Here is a 22,573-nt window from a genome sequence, read left to right as displayed (position 1 = left end):
AATTTCACTCACGTTGGAAACGTCGATCAATGTAACATTTGCATCTAGGCCGTAGGCTACTATTTGAATTCATGGTTGATTGACTACCAAATACAAATCTTAAACGGAATAGTTAAATAACGTTATTAACTGCTTAATGTTAATTTCAAATGAGCGAATAATCAACATTACACTCATTAGATTAGAGTTGCAGGTTAATCGCATACACTGGATAGTCGTGGTTGCTGCAGTTCGTCTCCGCGCCGCGGGGTTTCGCTGTGACGCATCAAACCTCCACGTGAGCGGAAGTGCGTCAGTGGTCCGTGTGACCATAGGACTGTAGAGCTCACGGTAAGAGTTTATTTTACGTCTCATAACTATCATAAACACATAAAACAACATTGAAGCTGAAATAATCCGATTTGGCGCGTTACATACGCCTTCATAAACTCACCAGGTTTGTTAAACACACACACACGTAACAGATCAGAAGCTCAAAGTCACATGGAGGTTAAAAACCACACAGATTTACACAACCGCAGTTAAAACATGAAGAACAGACAGACGCAAATATACGCGCACAGAACGAGCGATGGATATATAGAGACTCCGTGTCTGTCAGACTGTCACCAGTGTGTCCGAAACTGGAAACTGTCATTCATTACAACACTCACATGAGGTTACATTCAATAACATATACTTGCTTCTTATTTCTACCTTATATTTGTACAAAACGCGCTAAATTGATATTATCTATGAAGGAAAATATGTTTAGTGCCTCCATATGAATGTGTGTGTTTTTTGCCAAATTATAATATAATATATTATACAAATATTAGCATGATATAACATTATACACTTTAAAATGTGTAGAATATATACAATACCTGACAAAAGTTTGGAAATATTTTTTTAATGTTTTTGAAAGACTCTGCTCTCCATGGATGCATCTATTTGATAATATTTCACAATATTACTGCATTTTTATAATTACAATAAACAGCTGTTTTCTATGTGAATGTTAAAATGTAATTTATTCCTGTGATCAAAGCTGAATTTTCAGCATCATTACTCCAGTCTTCAGTGTCACATGATCCTTCAGAAATCACTCTAATATGATGATTTGATGATCAAGAAACATTTATGATTATTATCAGAAGCAGTTGTGCTTTAATATTTATGCAGAAATGGTGATGCTTTTTTAGGATTCTTTGATGAATAGAAAGTTAAAAAGAACAACATTTATAAGCATTTACAATAAATAAATAAATAAATAAAACATTTAAGTATTTGTTACATTTTAAATGTCATCACTTTTCATGTCACTTTTGATCAATATAATGCATCATTGATGAATAAAAGTATTAATTTCTCTCTGTCTCTTTTAAATTTTACCACAGTTTTACCAGAAATGTCTGAATGGTATCACAGTTATAATATTAGCAAAAATATTAATGAGCACAACTGTTTTCAACACTGATAATAATCATAAATGTTTCTTGAGCATCAAATCATCATATTAGAATGATTTCTGAAGGATCATGTGACACTGAAGACTGGAGTGATGCTGGAAATTCAGCTTTGCGTTCCAACAGGAATGAACTATATCCACACAGAAAACAGTTATTGTGAATGTGAAGTGATGTATGATATTGAATGTAATGATGTGTGTGTTGTCAGATGGCGTTCAGGCTCCTGGTGCGGAGAGTGTGTGGAGTGTCTGTGCGAGATCTCCAGCGTCTGCCGGCCAGCGTGTCGTCGTTCTCCTCGTGTCTGATCCCGTGTCCTCCTCTCCTCTCCCGCTCGCTCCCGTCTCTCTCCTCCCGCAGGAGTGTGTCGTTCTCCTCCTGTCTGATCCCGTCTCCGGCGCTCCTCTCCCGCTCGCTCCCGTCTCTCCCGCTTCTCTCCTCCCGCAGGAGTGTGTCGTTCAGCGTGCAGGACCACGACGATTTCACCGAGAGGGTCATCAACAGCCAGCTGCCCGTCCTCATAGACTTCCACGCACAGTACGTACACACACACACACACACACACACACACACACACAAACACACACACACACACACACACACACACACACACACACACACACACACACACACACACACACACACACACACACACTCACACACACACACACTCACACACACACACACACTCACACACACACACACACACACACACACACACACACACACACACACACACACACACACACACACACACTCTGATGGAGAGAGATCATCTGATTCAGGGACTGCAGACATAAACAAGTCTATGAGTTATGAGGAGTTATTATGATATTATAAGTGTAAGGATTGAATTAACGCTGCTTTTGGAAAGGGTTTTTCGTAGATGTCTCTGCTAAATATAGTCGTCTGAATTAATATTATTATTATTATACTGTGGTTTCAGCTGGTAAATGGAAATAAAAAATATGATTAAATTAATATTAGGCAAGGCAAGTTTATTTATATTGCACATTTCATACACAATGGTATTTCAAAGTGCTTTACAGAGAACGAATTAAAATAATCATAAAATAATCACAATATATGCATAAGAAATACGAATATCATGCATAAGAAATAAAAATAACAATCGTATTCAGGGTTTCCCGCAGAAAATGTGTTAGTTAAGGTGGTGTTGGGGGGGGGGGGGGGGGGGGTGTTCGCTCCAACATTAAATTTCTCCTATAGGCATATGTGTTGTAGCCCAGTCATTAAAGAAAACGATTTAGTTTCATATTTATTTTTAAATTATTATTATTTTTTATTTCATCTATGTTGATTATATGAAAAGCATGAAAAGTAAGATCCATAGACAGTATAAGAAGGTAAGATTAGAAGGCTTGCGGTAGGCTTGCTACGATAGTCGGTGTTACCTGTGTTACACGGTGTTAAGTCGCAACACCGGTTTCATCACTTGCCCACTGTGGCACCGCGAAAAAAAAAAAAGTTTAAAGCGTTTAAATTATTTACACAGTATCCGTTTTTTTCTGTCACCACGTTGACTATAGCTTTGTATGATCACGCTCTTATTAATGTGAATGCTTTTAAACCATTCAAGCGCGACAAGACAGACCGCGCTGTAGTCCTGCCTATTACACAGACACACACACACACACACACGACCCACAGAAAAGACGCGCGTCAGTATCGAGTTCTATTTCGGGCTTGAAATGCGGAGACCTGGAGCGTTATTTAAAAAATGTATTTAGTTTTAGTCATATTTAGATTTTTAATTAGTTTTTTTTAAACTTTCGGATTCAACCCATGTTCTCAAGCAGTGAAAAATAGAGGACACTGACAACGCGTTGACAGACAGACAGGACCGAGCAGGTAATATTTAATATGAAACAAAGTCTCAACTTTCAAATTTGGCCAGTCAAAGAAAATTAAACAATAAATAGGCCTACCGTTTTGTGGCTCTTTAAACGGTCGTGACAGATTGCCTCAGTTAAAGCCAAGGTCAAATCCACCGACGTTAATCTAACTCTCCTGACTGCTTTGTCGAACAAAAATGGTGGATTTTGATTGGTCAGACTCAGATCGCATGTCAATCAAACTCCCTGTGAAGGATGAATTGCCGCTAATTTAAGCACCAACTTTTTAAAAGCGATGTAACATTTTTTTTTTTTTTTTTTTGACGACGTAATTAAGGCGGCAGGCGTGTGTTGCTTAGGTGGCCGCCTTAGTTCCAAAGTGCTGCGGGAAACCATGGTATTTAACCTGAATCACAAAATTTTTATGTTATTAATATTAAAGTAATATATTATCAGTTGTTAGTTTCAGTCTGTAAATGGTCATTTATATTAATATGATTAAAGAAATTAATATTATTAAAGAAGTTTCACTCAGTAAACCATAGTTAATATTAATCATAATATTATTAATATCACTTTATTAAAATGTATATTATTTAACAGTACTTACAGTAGGTAAACTGTAACTAATATAATATTATTAATGTTACTTATTAAATGTAAGTAAGTGGAAATTTCAGTCGGTAAACAGTAATTACATTTTTTTTTTTTTTAATCTGAAGAAAGACAAACATAAATTGTGATGAAGGCACAAATATTTTAAAAATGTAATTCAATAATATTATTTAAAATAGTTTCAGTCTGTAAATTGTAATTCAAATTAATATTACAAATATTACTTAATGAACATTATTGTTAAACAGAATTTTCAGTCAGTAAACACTAATTAATATTTTTCTTATTAATTAATATTAAAAATAAGTTTTCTATTAAAGCAAACTGCAGTTAGACTAATGATCTACAGTATATTAGTGTTGAAAGATTTTTTTTTTTTCAAATACTTTTATTATTAAATTGTTTTTAATTTTTTCTACACTTAAAAAAAAAACTATAAAAAAATGTTGTCCTGTATTATTTCTAAAATACATTCATAATTTTTTACAAACAGTGACATTATGATGTATTAAATATTAATTGGGAACTGGGTTTGTTCAGATTATAAAATGTCACGTGGTGCGACATAATATTTATTATGAATGAATATTTTATGATGTTTTCATTTTTCGTTTTTATGTCAGTTTCTGCGAGCCTCAGTCTGATGATAGTTCTCTGAGTTGTAGATATGAAGTGTGTGTGGTAAGGACCGTCAGATAATCTGATTGTGTGTGTGTGTGTGTGTGTGTGTGTGTGTGTGTGTGTGTGTGTGTGTGTGTGTGTGTGTGTGTGTGTGTGTGTGTGTGTGTGTTGTAGGTGGTGCGGCCCCTGTAAAATCCTCGGCCCTCGGCTGGAGAAGGCCATCGCTAAACAGAAGGGCCGAGTGGCCATGGCCAAAGTGGACATCGATGAACACACAGACCTCGCCATCGAGTACGGGGTACGACACGCGCTTATTAACACACATTAAAAACACATTTGTTAAAGCTGAGATCAAATAAAATAAAAATAGGTTAGAAATACTTAAACTGAACTAAATGTTGCCTTGGTGACTAACTGAAATAAGTTTAACCTGAATTGTGTTGTTTTTTTCACTTGTTTTATTTATTTATTATTAATATAAAAAAAAAAACTAATAAAAATGACAAATGCACAAAACAATTTACAACAAATGACTAAAATGTTTAAGCTAAAATTAAAAGTGAATAAAAAAATGAATGTATACTCTTAGTGTATTAATATCACTGTTTCCAACATTTTAAAAAACTTAGATTTTTTACTGTTTTATTTTATATTTTATTTCCACTCATTACATTTTTTTTTTTTACTGTTTTATTTCATATTTTATTTCCACTCATTACTTTTACTGTTTTATTTTATATTTTATATCCAACATTACACCCACTAGATTGTTTACTGTTTTATTTTATTTCCAACATTACACTTACTAGATTTTATTTACGGTTTTCCTTTCTTTTATTAAATTTTTTTAATTCATTTTTTTATTTCTGACATTACACTCATTAGATTTTTAACCGTTTTATTTTATATTTTATTTCCAACTCTAACTACACACATTAGATTCTATTCTATTCTATTCCCAGGACTACAGTCAGTTGAATTGCAGTTGTATTGCATATATATATATATTTTATTTTTTTATTTAGATATTAATTTATACTATACAGGGTTTTTCCTGGCTCAAAATGAGATGGAGGTGGTAAAATCCTAATAATGTATTTTAATAATAAGGTAATTAAATGTTATTTTTCATAGATCATCATATGGCCTAATGTGTTTTCGGCATTATTTTTGTGGGTGGAGGTTGGTACCTCTAGGGGGGTCCGGGGGCATGCCCCCCCGTAAATGTTTTTGTACATTTTAAAGATAAATTCATTAATCTAGTGCACTTTGAGTCACCCAAATCCACTGTTAAAAATAAAAAAATCCACCCGCAAACCACCCATATTCTTTGATTTAGATATCTGCATCTGATCACATTACAATTATTCAAATTCTCAGTGTTAAGCATGATAATATGGTAACATATCACACTGAAGTTAAGCTAATTAAAAATTAACAATTTAAGAATTAAGTTCTTCTTTTGGCAAAATTACATTTCCTTAATAGCCTTAACAGAGGCTTTACTCCATTCAAACGTAAATTGTCAATGTTTCATTACATCGCTGTTTGAAAACAGAATAATTTTTTGTACCTTTATAAGGTTTTATTTTATTAAATGTATGCTCCATCTTTCATTTCAAATTCTTAAATTTGATCAATATATTCAATTAAAATAAGACATTAGGCTGTTTCCAATCAAATTAAATAATTTACATTGAAAAATTATAACTGTATTAAATTAGATTATTTTAAATATTTTTGAATATACAAATAAGGAATGTTGAAAAGAATGATACTTTATGAAACTAAACCGTTAGTAGGAGGCGGCAGGCGACCGTCTTAATGAGCGAGTCATTGAGTCATTCATTCAAACGATTCGTTCAAAAGGCTGATTCATTCCGAATGAGGCAGTTTATGAATAGGTAATTGAATCTTTGACTCAATCGATTCGTTCAAAACGCTGAATCATTCAGTAATGAAACACGGCTGAGTGTTGCTGTGAGATACGTTACGGTTCTGCTGTGATCTTTGTTTGGAACTATTTTCGCTGCAGAAACAGAACAAAAACAGTCATTGCGTCTCAAATGTAAGTGACTTAATTTTAACTATTTGTTTATTGAACTGTTATGAAATCAGTCTCGGTTTCAATCTTGATGGCATTCAGGAAAACATCACTCTGATCGTGTGTAGCCTAGGCAATATATTGTTTCTTAACTATAATATGTTATAAATAACAGCACGAGCCTCAACAGCGCAACTTTGTTACCGTCAGTACATTAGGTAGGCCTATATTATCAACTATAGGCTATCAATCGCCACTTACATTAAATTAAATAAAACAGAATCATCCTCACGTTTTCGGTGATTTGGAATATTTTTATATACTTTTTTTTTTAATCAGGGCATTTGTCCGGATGGGCTACAATTCTCTCTCACTTTTCCCTTCAAAAAAGAAAGAAAGAAAAACACACGTGTCCCGGACAAAGTATATGGTCCCAGACAAGCGTTATTGTCAAGTCCTCCTGATAGCTATGTTTTCCTTGATTGGTTTTCCATGAAGAGAATTCCGTTGTTGAAAACGAAAGTAAAGTGACGCACGTTCATTGCGTTTTACCGAGTTCCGTGTCTTTATTAAACTCAACACAAAATTATTTATCTGTCATCCACCCTCGATTAATTGGAATGGAATGTTTTTATTACTTATCCGCGCGCAGCAGCAGCACTATACGGGTTGAGAATGGACACAAGCGGTAACCGCAACAGAACCGTCACGGTGGAAAAAGTGTATCTGACCATGACTGTCTGTCCGAGTTTTGTCGAGAGCCGGAGGCGGCACGAAATTTGACGGAGGCGGCCGCCTCATAATTCTCTATGCAGGAAAAACCCTGCTATATATATATATATATATTAGGGCTGTCAAAGTTAGCGTGTTAATAACGCGTTAACGCAAAATCATATTAGCGGCACTAATTTTTTTTAACGCGCGATTAACGCAGCGCGTATTTTCTGTTTGACCCGTGGTCCAACCTCTAGTTGGAGAAATGGAGATACACAGTGTTGCCAACTTAGCGACATTGCAGACCCCTTTAACTATTTTTTTGCCTTCAACAAAGCGCCCAAACCTTATTTAGTTTCTGAAAATCTACCGGTACCGCCGGTACTGCTCTCTCAGCACGCACGCGCACCTCTCTCTCTCTCTCGCTAATTTTACAAGTATAGCCAAAATCAGAGCACAGATATTGTCTTTATCTTATGTGAATTTGATTTCACCAGACGACGGCTCGATTATCAGGATTGTTGTGCAGATTAACTGAACATCTTGGAAGGGAGAGCTGGTTATGTCTTAATGGGTCGCGTTTCAGTCACTATTTCAAATTCATTCCGTTGTTTGACAACAGAAACAGTAAAATATACCAATGAAAACAGTTTTATTGAGAATTTAGCTTCATCAAAATGGGCACAGAGAGAGACAAACTACAATGTAATAATAAATAATAAATGTACATTTAGCATTTTCAGAAGAGCTGCCCTGTCATGCAAAAATCTAAACATGTTTGTGTTAGTAAATTGCTCAGTGCAAAGAAAGAGAAGTAATGGGAACCTGGTATTTTTTTGTTCTTTCTACATGTGTCTAATAGACATGAACAAGTTCTTTGAAAAACATCTATGACCTTTGAAACATGTCTCGTCTTCATGCTCTATAATATTGACTATGGTTTCAATAATAAACATACATTTGCATAAAGCATCCATATTTATCCATGCCCATGTTGATTAGAGTATTACAAACTTGAAAAGTATTAATTTAAGGTACATTTAGAACAAATAAAAAAAAGTGCGATTAAATGCGATTAATAGCGAGTTAACTCATGACAATCATGCGATTAATAGCGAGTTAACTCATGACAATCAACTCATAACTCATAACTCATGACAAACAAATGACTAAAAGCTTGAACTAAATAGATTCATTGATATATAGAAATACACTTCATTTCTCTACAAGTGTTTTTCCAAATGTCTTTTATTATTTCTCTTGCATATTTTGCATTGGTCAACCACGGCAATTAGATGTTTCTGATTCTTGACTCCTACGTCAAACAAAAAGGCAATAAATGAATCTCAACAGCACATGGGAATGATTCCTCAGATTATTATGGGATGCTGATTGTTCCTGATGTGCTGTATAGGTGTCGGCCGTTCCCACGGTGATCGCCATGCGGGGCGGTGATGTCATCGACCAGTTTGTTGGCATCAAAGATGAAGACCAGCTGGATTCCTTTGTGCAGAAGCTGATTGGACAGTGAAGCTGTCAGTCACGCTCCTCTAGCCCCGCCCACCTCCCTCTGGAAACGCCATTACATCTGATTACAAACACGGACAACTGCTGCAACCTGGACTGTCTTCGCTTCACCGTCTCTCCTGCTTTCATTGACTGTGTCTGTGTCATCATGTGCTTTTTAGAGGGCAGTGCTTTAACCGTGTTTACCACGGTACAAGTGTAGTAAAGTGTTGTCGGAGAACTGGTCGACTCATCTGGGCCACACGAGGGCGACCTTCCAGTGTTTCACACCTGAATGCCTACTAATGTGAAAGTGTGTGATGATTACAGACGTGTGTGTGTTCGTCTCTGTTTGCTTTTCTTTCTTTATTTCTTTTTTTGGATATGACTGTGAATTTTGTGCAGAATGCATGAGTTTGATGATGGTTTTGTTTAGACTTTAACTCAAATAAACTGTAATATAACCAACTAGTCAAGTAAAATTATGAATAAAGAAACTGTACAATATTTAACTCTTGACTGATGGCTGGTGTTGAATATATATATATATATATATATATATGATATATAACATAGATGACACAATCTCATCTCAGCACTTTTTTGATGAATGGCTACACAATTTTTTTTATTTGGTTATTTCATCTGAATATCAACATTTAGTCTGTCTAATTTTGTGTCTCTGGAAAATATAGTGATCTATAACATTATAACATGATGAATATCACATAAGTTTTATGTGTCTGTTTGTGGACACATTAATGTTTTAAGATTTGTGGAGTAAAATTTTTTATTTTGAAGTGAAAAGATAAAATTAGACCCTTGGGGTAAGATGTGCCACACAGAAGGGCCTGAGCGGCATCTTGTTACTTGTGTTATTATTTTAAAATTGAGTACTTATTGCAATTAATGGGGTTATTATTTAATATTTCTGTGAACTAGATGTACATTTCGGACATCTTCACTTTCATTAAAACCTATAGGTTAGTTAATTAGATTTGCATTCATAGTGTTGCTATTATGACATATCTACAATTAAAATATGGGCAATTAAATATGTATATATTCATGTGCCTGTACATATGAAGAGTTCAGATGCAAAAGCCTCTAAATGCCATCTGAAATTTTCTTATAGAATGATCATTTTTATCAAGCTTGTATATTTAAGTTCAGTATTTTCACTTAAATTACAATTAATAGGTAATCTTCATTGCCATTTAAGTGAGATTATTGAATTTAAATATACGAGCTTGATAAAAATGATCATTCTATAAGAAAATTTCAGATGGCATTTAGAGGCTTTTGCATCTGAACTCTTCATATGTCATAAAATAATTTTACCTTTCAGATTAATATTATTTACTATGATTTGTCGGATTCATCAGTTATTATTAAATCATTATCAACTAAATTGTCAAAATAAAAATTTAAATAGAATAGATGATTTAGTATTTTACATTAATGACACTTTTAAAAAAAAATATAAATATTAATAAGAATTATATCAGAGGCAATTTATACATTCTGTAAAACTTTAGCCCTGGGGCTTCTTACCCCTCTTTTAATATTTGCCATTCTGTGCTATAATAACTACTAAATTAGCAAATGTTTCTAATAATTTCCTATAATAACACATTAGCACACATGCTAAACTTGTATCTAAATATGTTACTGTTTAAAAGTAAATCCACATTTTTCTGAAAGTGGCATCTTCCCCCATGTATATATGTGAGTGTGTGTGTGAGAGATAATGGTTGATATGATAACTGTTTTTACGGTCTGTGTGTAGCGCGTGTGAATCTCCAGAGAGGCCGGTCTTGTTTTAGTTCAGCCCGAGGCTCTTTTTAACTGAAGGATTCATAACCTAAATAACTGTGGCCTGGGGGATTCATTCATATACCTGTCTGTCATCTAAAGCCAAATACCATTTTCTCTAATAGCAGAGCAGTGATGATGCAATTCAACAGGTGTTTAAACTCATAACGGTCTGTCAGCAGCTGCCGTTACATCATCATCATCAACTGGAGCTTTTTCATGACTCAAACTCCATCCAGACCTAGATTTTGTTTTTCTAGGGCTCTTAAAAGTGACTTATATTTCCTGCTAAGGCAGCGCTCTCTCCACCTCTCCCTCTCTCTCTCTCTCTCTCTCTCTGTCTCTCTTTCTCTCTCTCTCTCTCTCTCTCTCTCTCTCCCTCTCAATCTCCACCTCTCCCTCTCTCCACCTCTCTCTCTCTCTCTCTCTCTCTCTCTGCGCTGCGGTTCTTTAATCTCGCCGCATGACGTCATCCAGCAGAACTCCAGCCCACCAATGACAGCCTGCTATTACCTGACCGCACATGACATCATCACCTCACATCATCAGCCACGAGCACTTCCTCTCAAAAGAGCTCAGTGTTATTTTAGTAGCCTATCATTGAGATACTGTTATAGATTTTAATTCATATTTTAATTAGTTGCTATAATATATATATATATATATATATATATATATATATATATATATATATATATATATATATATTAGTTTTAGTTAACAATGCTCACGCGTAAAAAATCGTATAAATTATTCTAATTCTTATTCAATAATTCATAAAATTCTTGTATTTAGATTTTGAGGTGAAACAATTTATACATCATTAGGTCTCCATGAGCTTAGAAGAGCAATCTTCTGATTAACGCTTTTGTGTGAAAGTGTCTCTGAGCTCCACATCTACAGTATCCTGGATGACTGTGAAGTGATTCATATTTTAATTAGTTGCTATAATAAAACATTTTGTATATGTCTTTAAAGTTTTTATTTTGTTTATATTTTAGTTGTATAGTTATTTTAGTTGTATAGTTATTTTAGTTGTATAGTTATTTTAGTTGTATAGTTATTTTATTTTAGCTAAAATAGTTATTTTAACTATTTACTGTTTTTATCTTTTTATTTTGAGGTGAAACAATTCATACAACATTAGGCTAAGTCTCCATGAGCTTAGAAGAGATGATTAACCCGACGCTTTTGTGTAGAAAGTGCTGGACAAAGTCACTAAACTCCACAGATCTCCAGTATCCTGGATAATTGTGAAGAGACTTGAGGTAAATGAGCTGCTGAGAGGCGCGTTGTCCGCGAGCGACAAACAACAGGGCAGAAGTGAAAGAATGACGGAATAGAGAGAGAAACTCAACACCTCTTCCGCTCTGAAACAATAGACCACACCTCCACCTCTCTCTCTCTCTCTCTCTCTCTGTGACCATATAAGGCAAAAACACAGAGCATGAACAGAATTCCTCCGCGCTCTTGTTTCTTTCACACTCCGTCACTTTTCCCTTTCTCACGTTTAATTTTTTTTTTTCTCTCTCAGGCTGTTTGACTTGAAAGTAAAAGTGTGCTTATTCGCGTTGTTCCTTCTCTGCTACATACCTCAGATGCTTGTGATAACGTGTGTGTGTGTGTGTGTGTGTGTGTGTGTGTGTGTGTGTGCTGAAAACAACATTCAACACTCAAGCTCGTCGCATTTGACATTAATATTATATTTTGACAAGTAGTAGGCTACTCAACAGTCAACACTTGGACAACTTTACGACAGTTCTTCTCATACTTGTGTCAAAGCTGACCAGCTAGTCTTTAAGTGTGCACAGGAGAGACTGAGGGGAAATAATGATCAACTGCCAATAGATTGCTGCAGTGACGTGGACAATAGGATTTATTCCATTGGATTATTGCAGAAAAGAAAAAAATAATAATAATCGCGATTAACATAAATTTCATCCAACTTAAACGTTTGTGTGTGTGTGTGTGTATATATATAATTTATTTTAACATATTTAAATGTATTATGCGTTTAAATAATTTATTGGTTGATTGATTTAAATGCATAAATACAAAATATCATAAGATCTTTCTCCATATTGATGACAAAAATATATATAAATGATCTATAAATAAAGTAAATAATGTTAGCGTGTGAGTGTAGATTTACAGTAAAAAACTGGCAGCTGTGACTGCCATACCGTAAAAAATATGGTAGCAAAATGTTAGGTTTTACAGTAAAAAACGTATTTCATTCATTTACCAATCTATTGCAGTATTTAAATCTGCTTTGTACCATTATAATACACTGACAACCACCAATCACAGTGGTGATGAGAGTCACATGATGAATCATAGCTCATGGTAAATTGCTTTTTCTCAAGAAAATTAATAGTAAACATAGAAGCTGCACAGTTTCATTCACACAAACCCCATCATGGTTGACATGAAAAATTTTAAATGCAATAAACATTAATTTAACAACATTAATGGGAACATGAAACCCCACTGTACATAACTGATTACAAAAAACAGTAATTTCAACAAAAATACATCAAATGTGTCATGCAGGGAATTGTGGGAATGGCAATTTACGTTTTTTCAATGTAAATTATACAATGACTTGTTCTTTTTCACCTCCAAAAACTATAAATTTAACGGTATTTTATATTACATTTACATTTATTCATTATGGTGACATTTTCACCATTGAAATTAAATGAAAATTTCCGTTTCTTGAAAGTGGCTATGGACTTATCCGCTCTGGTTGAGTTGGGCAGATCATTCCACCAGCAGGGAACAGTCATGGTAAAGGTCAGAGAAAGAGATTTTGTGCGTCTTTGAGATGGCACCACAAGACAACGTTCACTTGCAGAGCGCAAGTTTCTGGATGGCACGTAAGTCTGAAGTAATGAGTTTAGGTAAAAGGGAGCAGAGCCAGTGGTTGTTCTGTAGGCAAACGTCAGTGACTTGAATTTGATGTGAGCGGCAACTGGCAACCAGTGCAAATTTGTGAGGAGAGGAGTGACGTGCACTCTCTTCGGCTCATTAAAGACCACTCTGGCTGCAGCATTCTGGATCAGTTGCAGAGGTTTGACAGAGCAAGCTGGAAGACCAGCAAGGAGAGCATTACAACAGTCCAGTCTGGATAGAACAAGAGCTTGGACAAGGAGTTCTGTAGCTCTGATAGGAAGGGCCTGATCCTCCTAATGTTGTACAAGAGAAATCTGCAGGACCGGGCAGTTCTAGCAATGTGGTCTGTAAAGTTCAATTGATCATCAATTACAACTCCAAGGTTCCTGGCTGACCTAGATGGAGTCATGGATGACGAGTCTAGCTGAATGGAGAAGTTGTGATGAGGTGTTGGGTTGGCCGGGACCACGAGTAGCTCTGTCTTCGCAAGGTTTAGTTGAAGGTGGTGGTCCTTCATCCAGCCAGAAATGTCTGTCAGGCAGGCTGAGATGAGAGCGGCTACCGTCGGATCATCAGGCTGGAATGAGAGGTAGAGTTGTGTGTCATCAGTGTAGCAGTGATAGGAAAAGCCATGTTTCTGAATTACAGATCCTAGTGATGTCATGTAGATGGAGAAGAGAAGTGGTCCAAGCACTGAGCCCTGAGGCACTCCAGTAGCTAGATGTTGGGTCTTAGACACCACACCCCTCCACGACACCCTAAAGGACCTACCTGAGAGGTAAGACTTGAACCATTGGAGTGCGGTTCCCGAGATGCCCCTTATCTTTAGGATTGACAGGAGGAACTGGTGGTTAACTGTGTCAAAGGTAGCAGACAGATCCAGTAGGATGAGAACTGAGGATTTGGAGGCTGCTCTTGCCAGTCTCAGAGCTTCAATTACTGAGAACAGGGCAGTCTAAGTTGAGTGTCCGCTTTTGAAACCAGACTGGTTGTTGTCCAGGAGGTTGTTCTGTGTAAGGAAGGAAGAGATCTGGTTGAAAACAACTTGTTCAAGTGTTTTCGCAACGAATGGAAGGAGAGATACCGGTCTTTAATTTTACAAATGTGCTGGATTTAGAGTGGGTTTCTTTAGCAGTGGGGTTACACGAGCGTGCTTAAATGCTGTGGGAAAAGTACCAGTGTGAAGAGAGGTGTTGATGATGTGTGTGAGTGCGGGTACAGCTGAGGAAGAAATGGCATGAAGTAGGTTAGTGGGAATAGAATCAAGCAGACAGGTAGTAGGGTGATTGGAAAGGAGGAGTTTGGAGACTTCTGCCTCTGAAAGCAGAGAAGGAGGGTAGAATGTGTGTGTCAGCTGGTAAAATGTGCGTGTCAGTTTGTGGATTGGTAAATTGGCTGCTGATGGTGGTTGTTTTATTTATGAAGAATGTGGCAAAAATCGCCAGCTGTTAGGGTTGATGAAGGAGGAGGAGGAGGAGGTTTTGAAAAGCATGCGAGAGTCAGAAGAATTGTTAATTTTGTTGTGATAGTAAGTCATTTTAGCAGTAGAGATATTAGTCAAGTCAAGTCAAGTCAAGTTTATTTGTATAGCGCTTTTCACAATACAGATTGCATCAAAGCAGCTTCACAGTATTAAATTAAAATAATACAACAAAGTTTGTTTCAAGAGGAATTTATTGATTGATAAAATTAAATTAAATATCCCCAAAATATCCCCAACTGAGCAAGCCAAAGGCAACAGTGGCAAGGAACCGAAAAACTCCATCAAGTGACCTAATGGTGTCCTAAAACTCCATCAGGTGCCTTAATGGAGAAAAAAAAAACCTTGGGAGAACCCAGGCTCAGTCGGGGGCCAGTTCTCCTCTGGCATTGGATAGAGGCCGGATTGTAGTTTGAACTGTAGGATTATATGAATGCCTGGCTGAAGAGATGCGACTTTAATCTAGTTTTAAACTGGGAGAGCGAGTCTGAGCAACGAACAGTATCAGGAAGACTATTCCAGAGTTTTGGAGCCAAATGTGAAAATGCTCTCCCTCCTTTGGTGGTTCTGGATATCCTAGGTATGACCAAAAGCCTTGAATTTAGTGATCTCAAAGAGCGCGATGGATTATAGGGCGATAGAAGATCCGTTAAATAGACTGGAGCTAAGCCGTTTAGGGCTTTATAAGTCAGTAGCAATACCTTGTAATTAATACGGAACTTTATAGGTAACCAATGCAGTGATGATAAAATCGGTGTTATATGATCATATTTTCTTGATCTCGTAAGAACTCTAGCGGCGGCATTTTGGACTAACTGTAGCTTGTTTATTGAGGATGCAGGACAACCAGCTAATAAAGCATTACAGTAATCCAGTCTCGAGGTCATGAATGCATGAACTAACTTTTCTGCATCAGAAACTGATAGCATATTACGTAGCTTAGCAATGTTTCTAAGGTGGAAAAAGGCTGTTTTTGTAACATAAGAAATATGATTTTCAAAAGACAGGTTGCAATCGAGTATAACACCCAGGTCTTTTACTGTAGAGGATAAAGTAACAGGACATCCTATGATGTTAAAGTTGTATTGTGCGAGGTTTTGTGGGCGGTTTTTTGAACCGATAAGTATTACCTCTGTCTTGTCTGGATTTAATAAAAGAAAATTACGCGTCATCCAATCTTTTATATCTTTAACACACTCTGTCAATTTGGAAAATGTAGCGTTTTCATCCGGCCGTGATGAAATATATATTTGAGTGTCATCAGCATAACAATGGAAACTAATTCCATGTTTCCTTATAATATTTCCAAGTGGCATCATATATATTGAAAATAACAGGGGGCCTAATACAGATCCCTGCGGCACTCCATAGTTTACTGGAGTTATGATCGATTTTTCTCCATTTAAATAGACAAAATGGTAGCGGTCAGATAGGTATGATTTGAACCAGCTTAGTGCTTGTCCTTGAACACCAGTATAATTTTGTAGTCGATCTAAGAGTATTGTGTGATCTATAGTATCGAACGCAGCACTAAGATCAAGTAAAACTAGTATTGAGATACAGCCTTGGTCAGAAGCTAAAAGTAAATCATTTGTGATTTTAACGAGCGCAGTTTCAGTGCTATGATGCGGTCTGAATCCAGACTGAAACTTTTCATAGATATCATTTTGTTGCAAGAAAGAGCCCAGTTGAGCGGACACCACTTTTTCTAATATTTTAGACATAAATGGAAGATTTGAAATGGGTCTATAATTTGCTAGATTATTATGATCTAATTGTGGTTTCTTAATGAGAGGTTTTATAACTGCCAGTTTAAATGTTCTTGGAACATGACCTAAAGATAAAGACGAGTTAATAATATTGAGGAGAGGCTCTTCCACTACAGATAACACTTCTTTCAGTAGTTTAGTTGGTATAGGATCTAATAAACATGTTGTTGTTTTAGATGAAGTGATAAGTTTATTTAACTCTTTTTGTTCTATAGTTGTAAAGCACTGTAATTGTTCTTTCGGGGTGATAATTGAAGCTGAATTGTAAGGCGCGATTGAAGATTGAACGTTTATAATTGTGGTTCTGATGCTTTCTATTTTCTCAGTGAAGTAGTTCATGAAATCATTACTACTGAACTGTAACGGGATATTTTGTTCGGGTGACGTCTGTTTATTTGTTAGTCTAGCCACGGTGTTAAATAGAAACCTTGGATTGTTTTGGTTGTTTTCTATTAGTTTGCGGAGGTGCTCAGCCCTGGCAGCTTTTAGGGCCTTTTTATAACGTGACATACTGTCTTTCCACGCGATTCTAAAGACCTCTAAATTAGTTTGTTTCCATTTACGCTCTAAAATACGGGTTTCTCTCTTTAAAACATGCGTAGTATTGTTATACCATGGTGCTTTATTTTTCTCTCTGACCTTTTTTAATTTAATAGGTGCAACCACATCCAATGTTCTAGAGAGAATGGTGCTCATAGTGCTAGTTAGTTCTTCTAGTTCATCTGTTTGTTTGGGTTCAGGCAGCAGCTGAGACAGATTAGATAAGCAATTTGAGAAATTATCTATGGTGGATGGGAGGATTGTTCTGCCTGGTTGATAACGCGACGCCGCATGACATATTACAGCAGTACGTAATATGCAAGTTACCATGTAGTGATCAGTGACTTCATCACTTTGTGGAATGATATCTATATCGGTTGGATCGGTTCCGTGTGATATAATTAAATCGAGTGTATGATTAAGACGATGAGTTGGTCCGGTGACGTTTTGCTTGACCCCAAATGAATTTAATAAATCTGTAAACGCAGCTCCTAACGCATCATTTGGATTATCTACGTGTATGTTAAAATCTCCAACAATTAATGCTTTATCGACATTGACTAATAGGTCTGAGAGAAAATCTGCAAACTCTTTTAGGAAATCAGCGTAAGGCCCTGGCGGTCTATATACGGTAGCCAAGGCTAGAGATAATAGGGATGTTTTTCTAACATCTAAGAGCGTAACATTTAGTACAAGTACTTCAAATGAAATAAACTTATAACCCGTTTTCTGAGTAACATTTAGAATATCTTTATAAATGGTTGCAACACCTCCGCCACGGCCAATCAGACGGGGCTCATGCTTATAACAGTATCCAGGAGGAGTAGACTCATTAATACCGAAATAATCATTTGGTATAAGCCAGGTTTCAGTAAGGCAAAGTACATCGAAGCTATTATCTGTGACTATTTCATTTACAATAACTGCCTTAGGTGTGAGTGATCTAATGTTTAGAAGACCTAGCTTTAGAAATAGTTTTTGTTTACTAATAGCAACATTTTCTGTTTTAATAACAATTAGATTTTTCCTAGATCCTGCATTAGATTTATTATTTGATCTCACTAAACGAGGAATAGACACGGTTTCTATGCAATGTTCTACACTAGTATTTATATCAGTTGAATTGGTGCAGCAGAGACTATGATTTGGACTTTTGGTTACTAGTCAAAGGGTATTTAACATTTTGGAGATGTTATCTGACAGAAGATCCGCTCCGAATCTGCTTGGGTGTAAGCCATCAGCACGGAAAAGCCTAGGACGCTCCCAAAACAGATTCCAATTATTTACAAAGAGCAGTTTCTGCTCATTGCACCATGACATTAACCATTCATTTAGCGCAAATAATCTGCTGAATTTTTCATGCCCTAGTCGGTACGTGGGAAGCGGTCCTGACACAATGATCGTTGTTTCAGGCGATGTGCTGCGTACCGTATCGATTAGATTCCTGAAGTCTTTCTTCAGAATCTCCGTCTGGCGCAGCCTGATGTCGTTCACTCCCGCGTGCAGGACCACAGTTCCGACGCGCTCGTCACCGTTCAGGATCTCGGGAACGCGAGCAGCGATTTCAGAAACACGAGCACCAGGGAAGCAGTGACTTTGCACCTTACTTGTACCTAACGTAGCGTGTACGTGCCGAACGATGGAATCGCCGATGATCACAGCATCGCGTTCTGTTTCGCGTAGAGGGGAGAAGCGGTTTTGTGTCGATAACTCGAAAACCGGGAGGGTCGGAGAAAGTCTTGGTCTAAACCTGACTCGCGTCTTCCGCTGCGGAACCACCCAGGCTTCGTGGTGGCGTGTTGGAGCCGGAGTGAACGAGACCATGGCTGATTGCGACCGATGCTGAGGAACGCACGGAGTAGACGCGGTCGGAGTCAGCGGGTTAGTAACGTTAAACACTGATTTGTGTGCGTCGGCGCGTGATGTTTCAAGAGCCAAACACCGGTCTCTCAGCTCGGCCTGTCTCAATAAAAGGTTGTGGATCTGTTTCTCAACAGCTTCCAGCTCAGACTGCAGTGCGTGAAGCTCAAATGTGTCCTCACCTGCACCAAGCGGTAGACTACTTACATCTGATATATTCGCCATTTTAACAGATGGACAGTGAGTTAGCAACGAAGCTACCAGTGATGCTATCAATATTAATACTAATTTATATTATAAGTTTGTTTGTAAATGAGTGTGGAGAAGACGCGTTCAGCCGTGATCCACGGACGTAACCTTTAAGAGTATGCAGCGTTGGATCACTAATAGGCTTGAGACGCGTCTGCTCAACAGTCCGCGTTGTAACTATGAGGTTTTTTAGTGGTAGGGGTGTAGAGTAGACGCACGATAGGCGAAAAAAAAGTGTTTGTTTATAAGTGAGTGTGGAGAAGACTCGTTCAGCCGTGATCCACGGACGTAACCTTTAAGAGTATGCAGCGTTGGATCACTAATAGGCTTGAGACGCGTCTGCTCAACAGTCCGCGTTGTAACAATGAGGTTTGAGCAGTAGTGCTTCTCAGTGAGGAAGAGTAGAAAATGTTCGTTGTAAGCGGGTTTAAAGAGAAAAATCAAGAATTATAAATCAAATCGATAGAGCTCCAAAAACAACAACGCATTCAGACGCAACGCATGATAATGACAGGACAAGACATTATTCACCGTGTTTGTTGAGTGTTTCTTATTCACCTGAGCTTTTATGAACTCAAAGGCGCGAGAGAAAATAAATAAATAAAAATAGCTGAGCGCAAGGGTGGCGCGTTAACAGGCTAGCGAATTACTAGCGTGTTATGCGTCAGGGTTGGGTAAGCTGTATTTAGTAGTAATATAAACAACTAGAAATTGTAGTAAATGATGGTTCAAAACAAGGAAATACGAGGCTAAGACGGAGCTTACAGCTCCGAAGCAAACACACTCACAGCAGGCAGCGAGAAAAATCAAGAATTATAAATCAAATCGATAGAGCTCCAAAAACAACAACGCATTCAGACGCGACGCATGATAATAACAGGACAAGACATTACTCACCGTGTTTGTTGAGTGATTCTTACTCACCTGAGCTTTTATGAACTCAAGGCAGAGAAGGAAGAGAGAATTAGCAGAGAAGGAAGAGAGGAGGGATTGATAAAGACCAAGGTCAGTAGGATCTTTTGATTTGCGCCACTTCCGCGGGGTGTGGCGCGGGCTGGCCTGGAGGAAAGGGGGCAGAAGTTGTCCAAGCAGGATGTTAAAGTGGAGAAAAGAGTATCAGTTGCACTGTTAGTATCTAGTGTTGAGAGCTGATCAGGTGGAGGAAGTGTGGATGAGACCAAAGAGGATAGGCAAGAGGGTGAGAGTGAGCGTAGGTTTTGCCGAAAGGTGACCTGTGGAGGAGTGTGTGTTGTGTTCTGAGGCAGGTTGAGAGTGAGGAGGAAGTGATCTGAGGTGTGCAGTGGAGTGTATTGTCAGTGGAGCAATAGCGTGTGTAAATAAGGTCCAATTGGTTACCTGATTTGTGAGTAGCCACAGTAGATACTTGTTTGAGATCGAATGAGGCAAGAAGAGTGTGGAAATCAGCAGCCTGAGGTTTTTCTAGGTGGATTTTGAATCTCCAAGAACTACGAGAGGGGTACCGTCCTCCGGGAAGGATGAGAGTAGCACATCGAGCTCCTCCAAGAAACTGCCAAGCTGACCCGGCGGACGATAAACAACTACAAAATGGATTTTAATAGGACTAGTGCGATTCAAATGAGCTGTTGTCACACAGAGGTGGTAAAGGATAAAATTTCCAATCGTTTGAGATGAGCAGACCAGTTCCTCCACTCCTTCCGGTCAGGCGAGGGGTGTGTGAGAATGTGAAGTTAGTGCAGCCAGTGTGGCAGTGTCCTCTGGTCTGATCCAGATCTCAGTCAGGGCCAACAGGCTGAGACCTGAATGACTAGAAATAGATGTAATGAAATCAGCTTTGTTTACAACGGACTGGCAATTCCAGAGACCGATGGGAAAAGAGAATATAGTACTAAAAGACACCGGAAAGGTATGCAGGTTGCTAGGATTGTGCTGCCTCCTACTTATGACATTTGATTTACGCGTGTTAGTAATAGTAGGGATTTGAAAACACACAGTGAAAGAGAGGTCACAAACAAATAGATGAGGAGAAAGGTTGTGTAGAAGAGAAAAGAAACAAGAAAATGATACTCAAGTGCTTTGTCGGTGTCTTTGCTTGGTGGAGTCGCACAGGTAGAGTCGCTGGTCTTTACACTCTTCGTACTTCACACGATGAGGGCTTCACACTAGGGCGGCCGCGGTGCACTAACCAATTATATACACTCCTAATACCTCGCCATTGATTTCAGCAGGCCAGGCCCTACTACTTAGCAAAGCAAAACTCAAAAGCCACGCGAGATGCACGACAAACAAACAAGCGCGACTTCAGCACGTGTTTTGCCACGGTAAACACAGTAAACAAAACAAAGTTTCCTAGCAACGAAGAACCGCACTAAAATCTAATGAGAAAAGTAAACACTCAACACAAGTTGATGTCCTCTCCTGTTGCTCAACTGCTTCTTCAGAGCGCACATTAAATGTACGGTTAGATCTATCACAGTTATTCAGCATATATAGCACAGAAACTGTCTGTTAACCAATTAGAAGTTTTTCACTGTTGCATTTTTACAGTCTTTTACCGTTAAAATAAAAATATTTTTTTACAGTAAGTGTGTGTGTGTGTGTGCGTGCGTGTGTGTATGTATTTGTGAGTGTGTGTGTGTGCGAAATACCTCTAATCTAGTCTGTGTTTACACTAAATATGTTGTTTGCATATGCATTATTTGTCATTTAAACACTCTTTAAATCTGATACACGCTCAACCGCACACACTTCTCTCTTCGCTGTGTGTGATGTGTGATTTCACTGTGAGGGAGGCAGACAAGGGCCAAATTTCACAAGAAAGGGAACTTCTCGAAAACATTCCCGACGTGAGTGAGTCAACAAACGTCCGGTCGACCGGTGCTTCTTGCGCTCTGATTGGAGGAGAGCAGGCGGGAGGACACACACACAGATACACACACACACAGAGATCAGGATGCTTCGGCCTGCTCCCGTTCTTCTGTTGATGCTGCTGTTTTTAATTATTCTGAGGTTTTCTTTGGAGCCGTTTAAGGACAAACACACAGACACACACACACACACACACACACACACACACACACACACACACACACACACACACACACACACACACACACACACACACACACACACACACACACACACACACACACACACACACACACACACACACAAACACAGAG

At 37.8% G+C, this 22,573-nt stretch overlaps 1 protein-coding gene across 2 annotated transcripts; it reads left to right on the top strand.

The window, feature by feature from the left end:
* The first annotated feature begins 253 nt into the window (after nucleotides 1–253).
* On the top strand, nucleotides 254–9,316 carry txn2 (thioredoxin 2). 2 transcript variants are annotated; one of them, XM_082141530.1, is made up of 4 exons: nucleotides 254–330; nucleotides 1,660–1,985; nucleotides 4,715–4,838; nucleotides 8,713–9,316. In XM_082141530.1, exons 2-4 carry the CDS (start codon nucleotides 1,660–1,662, stop codon nucleotides 8,827–8,829), a joined length of 567 nt encoding a protein of 188 aa, XP_081997656.1. In that variant the 5' UTR covers nucleotides 254–330; the 3' UTR covers nucleotides 8,830–9,316. The 2 variants fall into 2 exon arrangements, with proteins under 2 accessions (XP_081997656.1, XP_081997657.1); XM_082141531.1 differs by lacking the exon at nucleotides 254–330 and adding an exon at nucleotides 333–436.
* The last annotated feature ends 13,257 nt before the right edge of the window (nucleotides 9,317–22,573 follow it).

The sequence above is a fragment of the Leuciscus leuciscus genome (assembly GCF_965113295.1).
Source record: "Leuciscus leuciscus genome assembly, chromosome: 1".
NCBI classification, from domain to species: domain Eukaryota; kingdom Metazoa; phylum Chordata; class Actinopteri; order Cypriniformes; family Leuciscidae; genus Leuciscus; species Leuciscus leuciscus.
The sequence above is the reverse complement of the archived record's forward strand: the minus strand, read 5'-3'. Positions and strand labels throughout refer to the sequence as shown.

Bases quoted from the DNA above. Each gene is read 5' to 3' on its own strand.
- txn2 (XM_082141530.1), top strand. From the start codon at position 1,660: ATGGCGTTCAGGCTCCTGGTGCGGAGAGTGTGTGGAGTGTCTGTGCGA. The intron at 1,986-4,714 runs GTACGTACACAC...TGTGTGTTGTAG, and splicing joins CTCATAGACTTCCACGCACA to GTGGTGCGGCCCCTGTAAAA. The intron at 4,839-8,712 runs GTACGACACGCG...TGTGCTGTATAG, and splicing joins ACCTCGCCATCGAGTACGGG to GTGTCGGCCGTTCCCACGGT.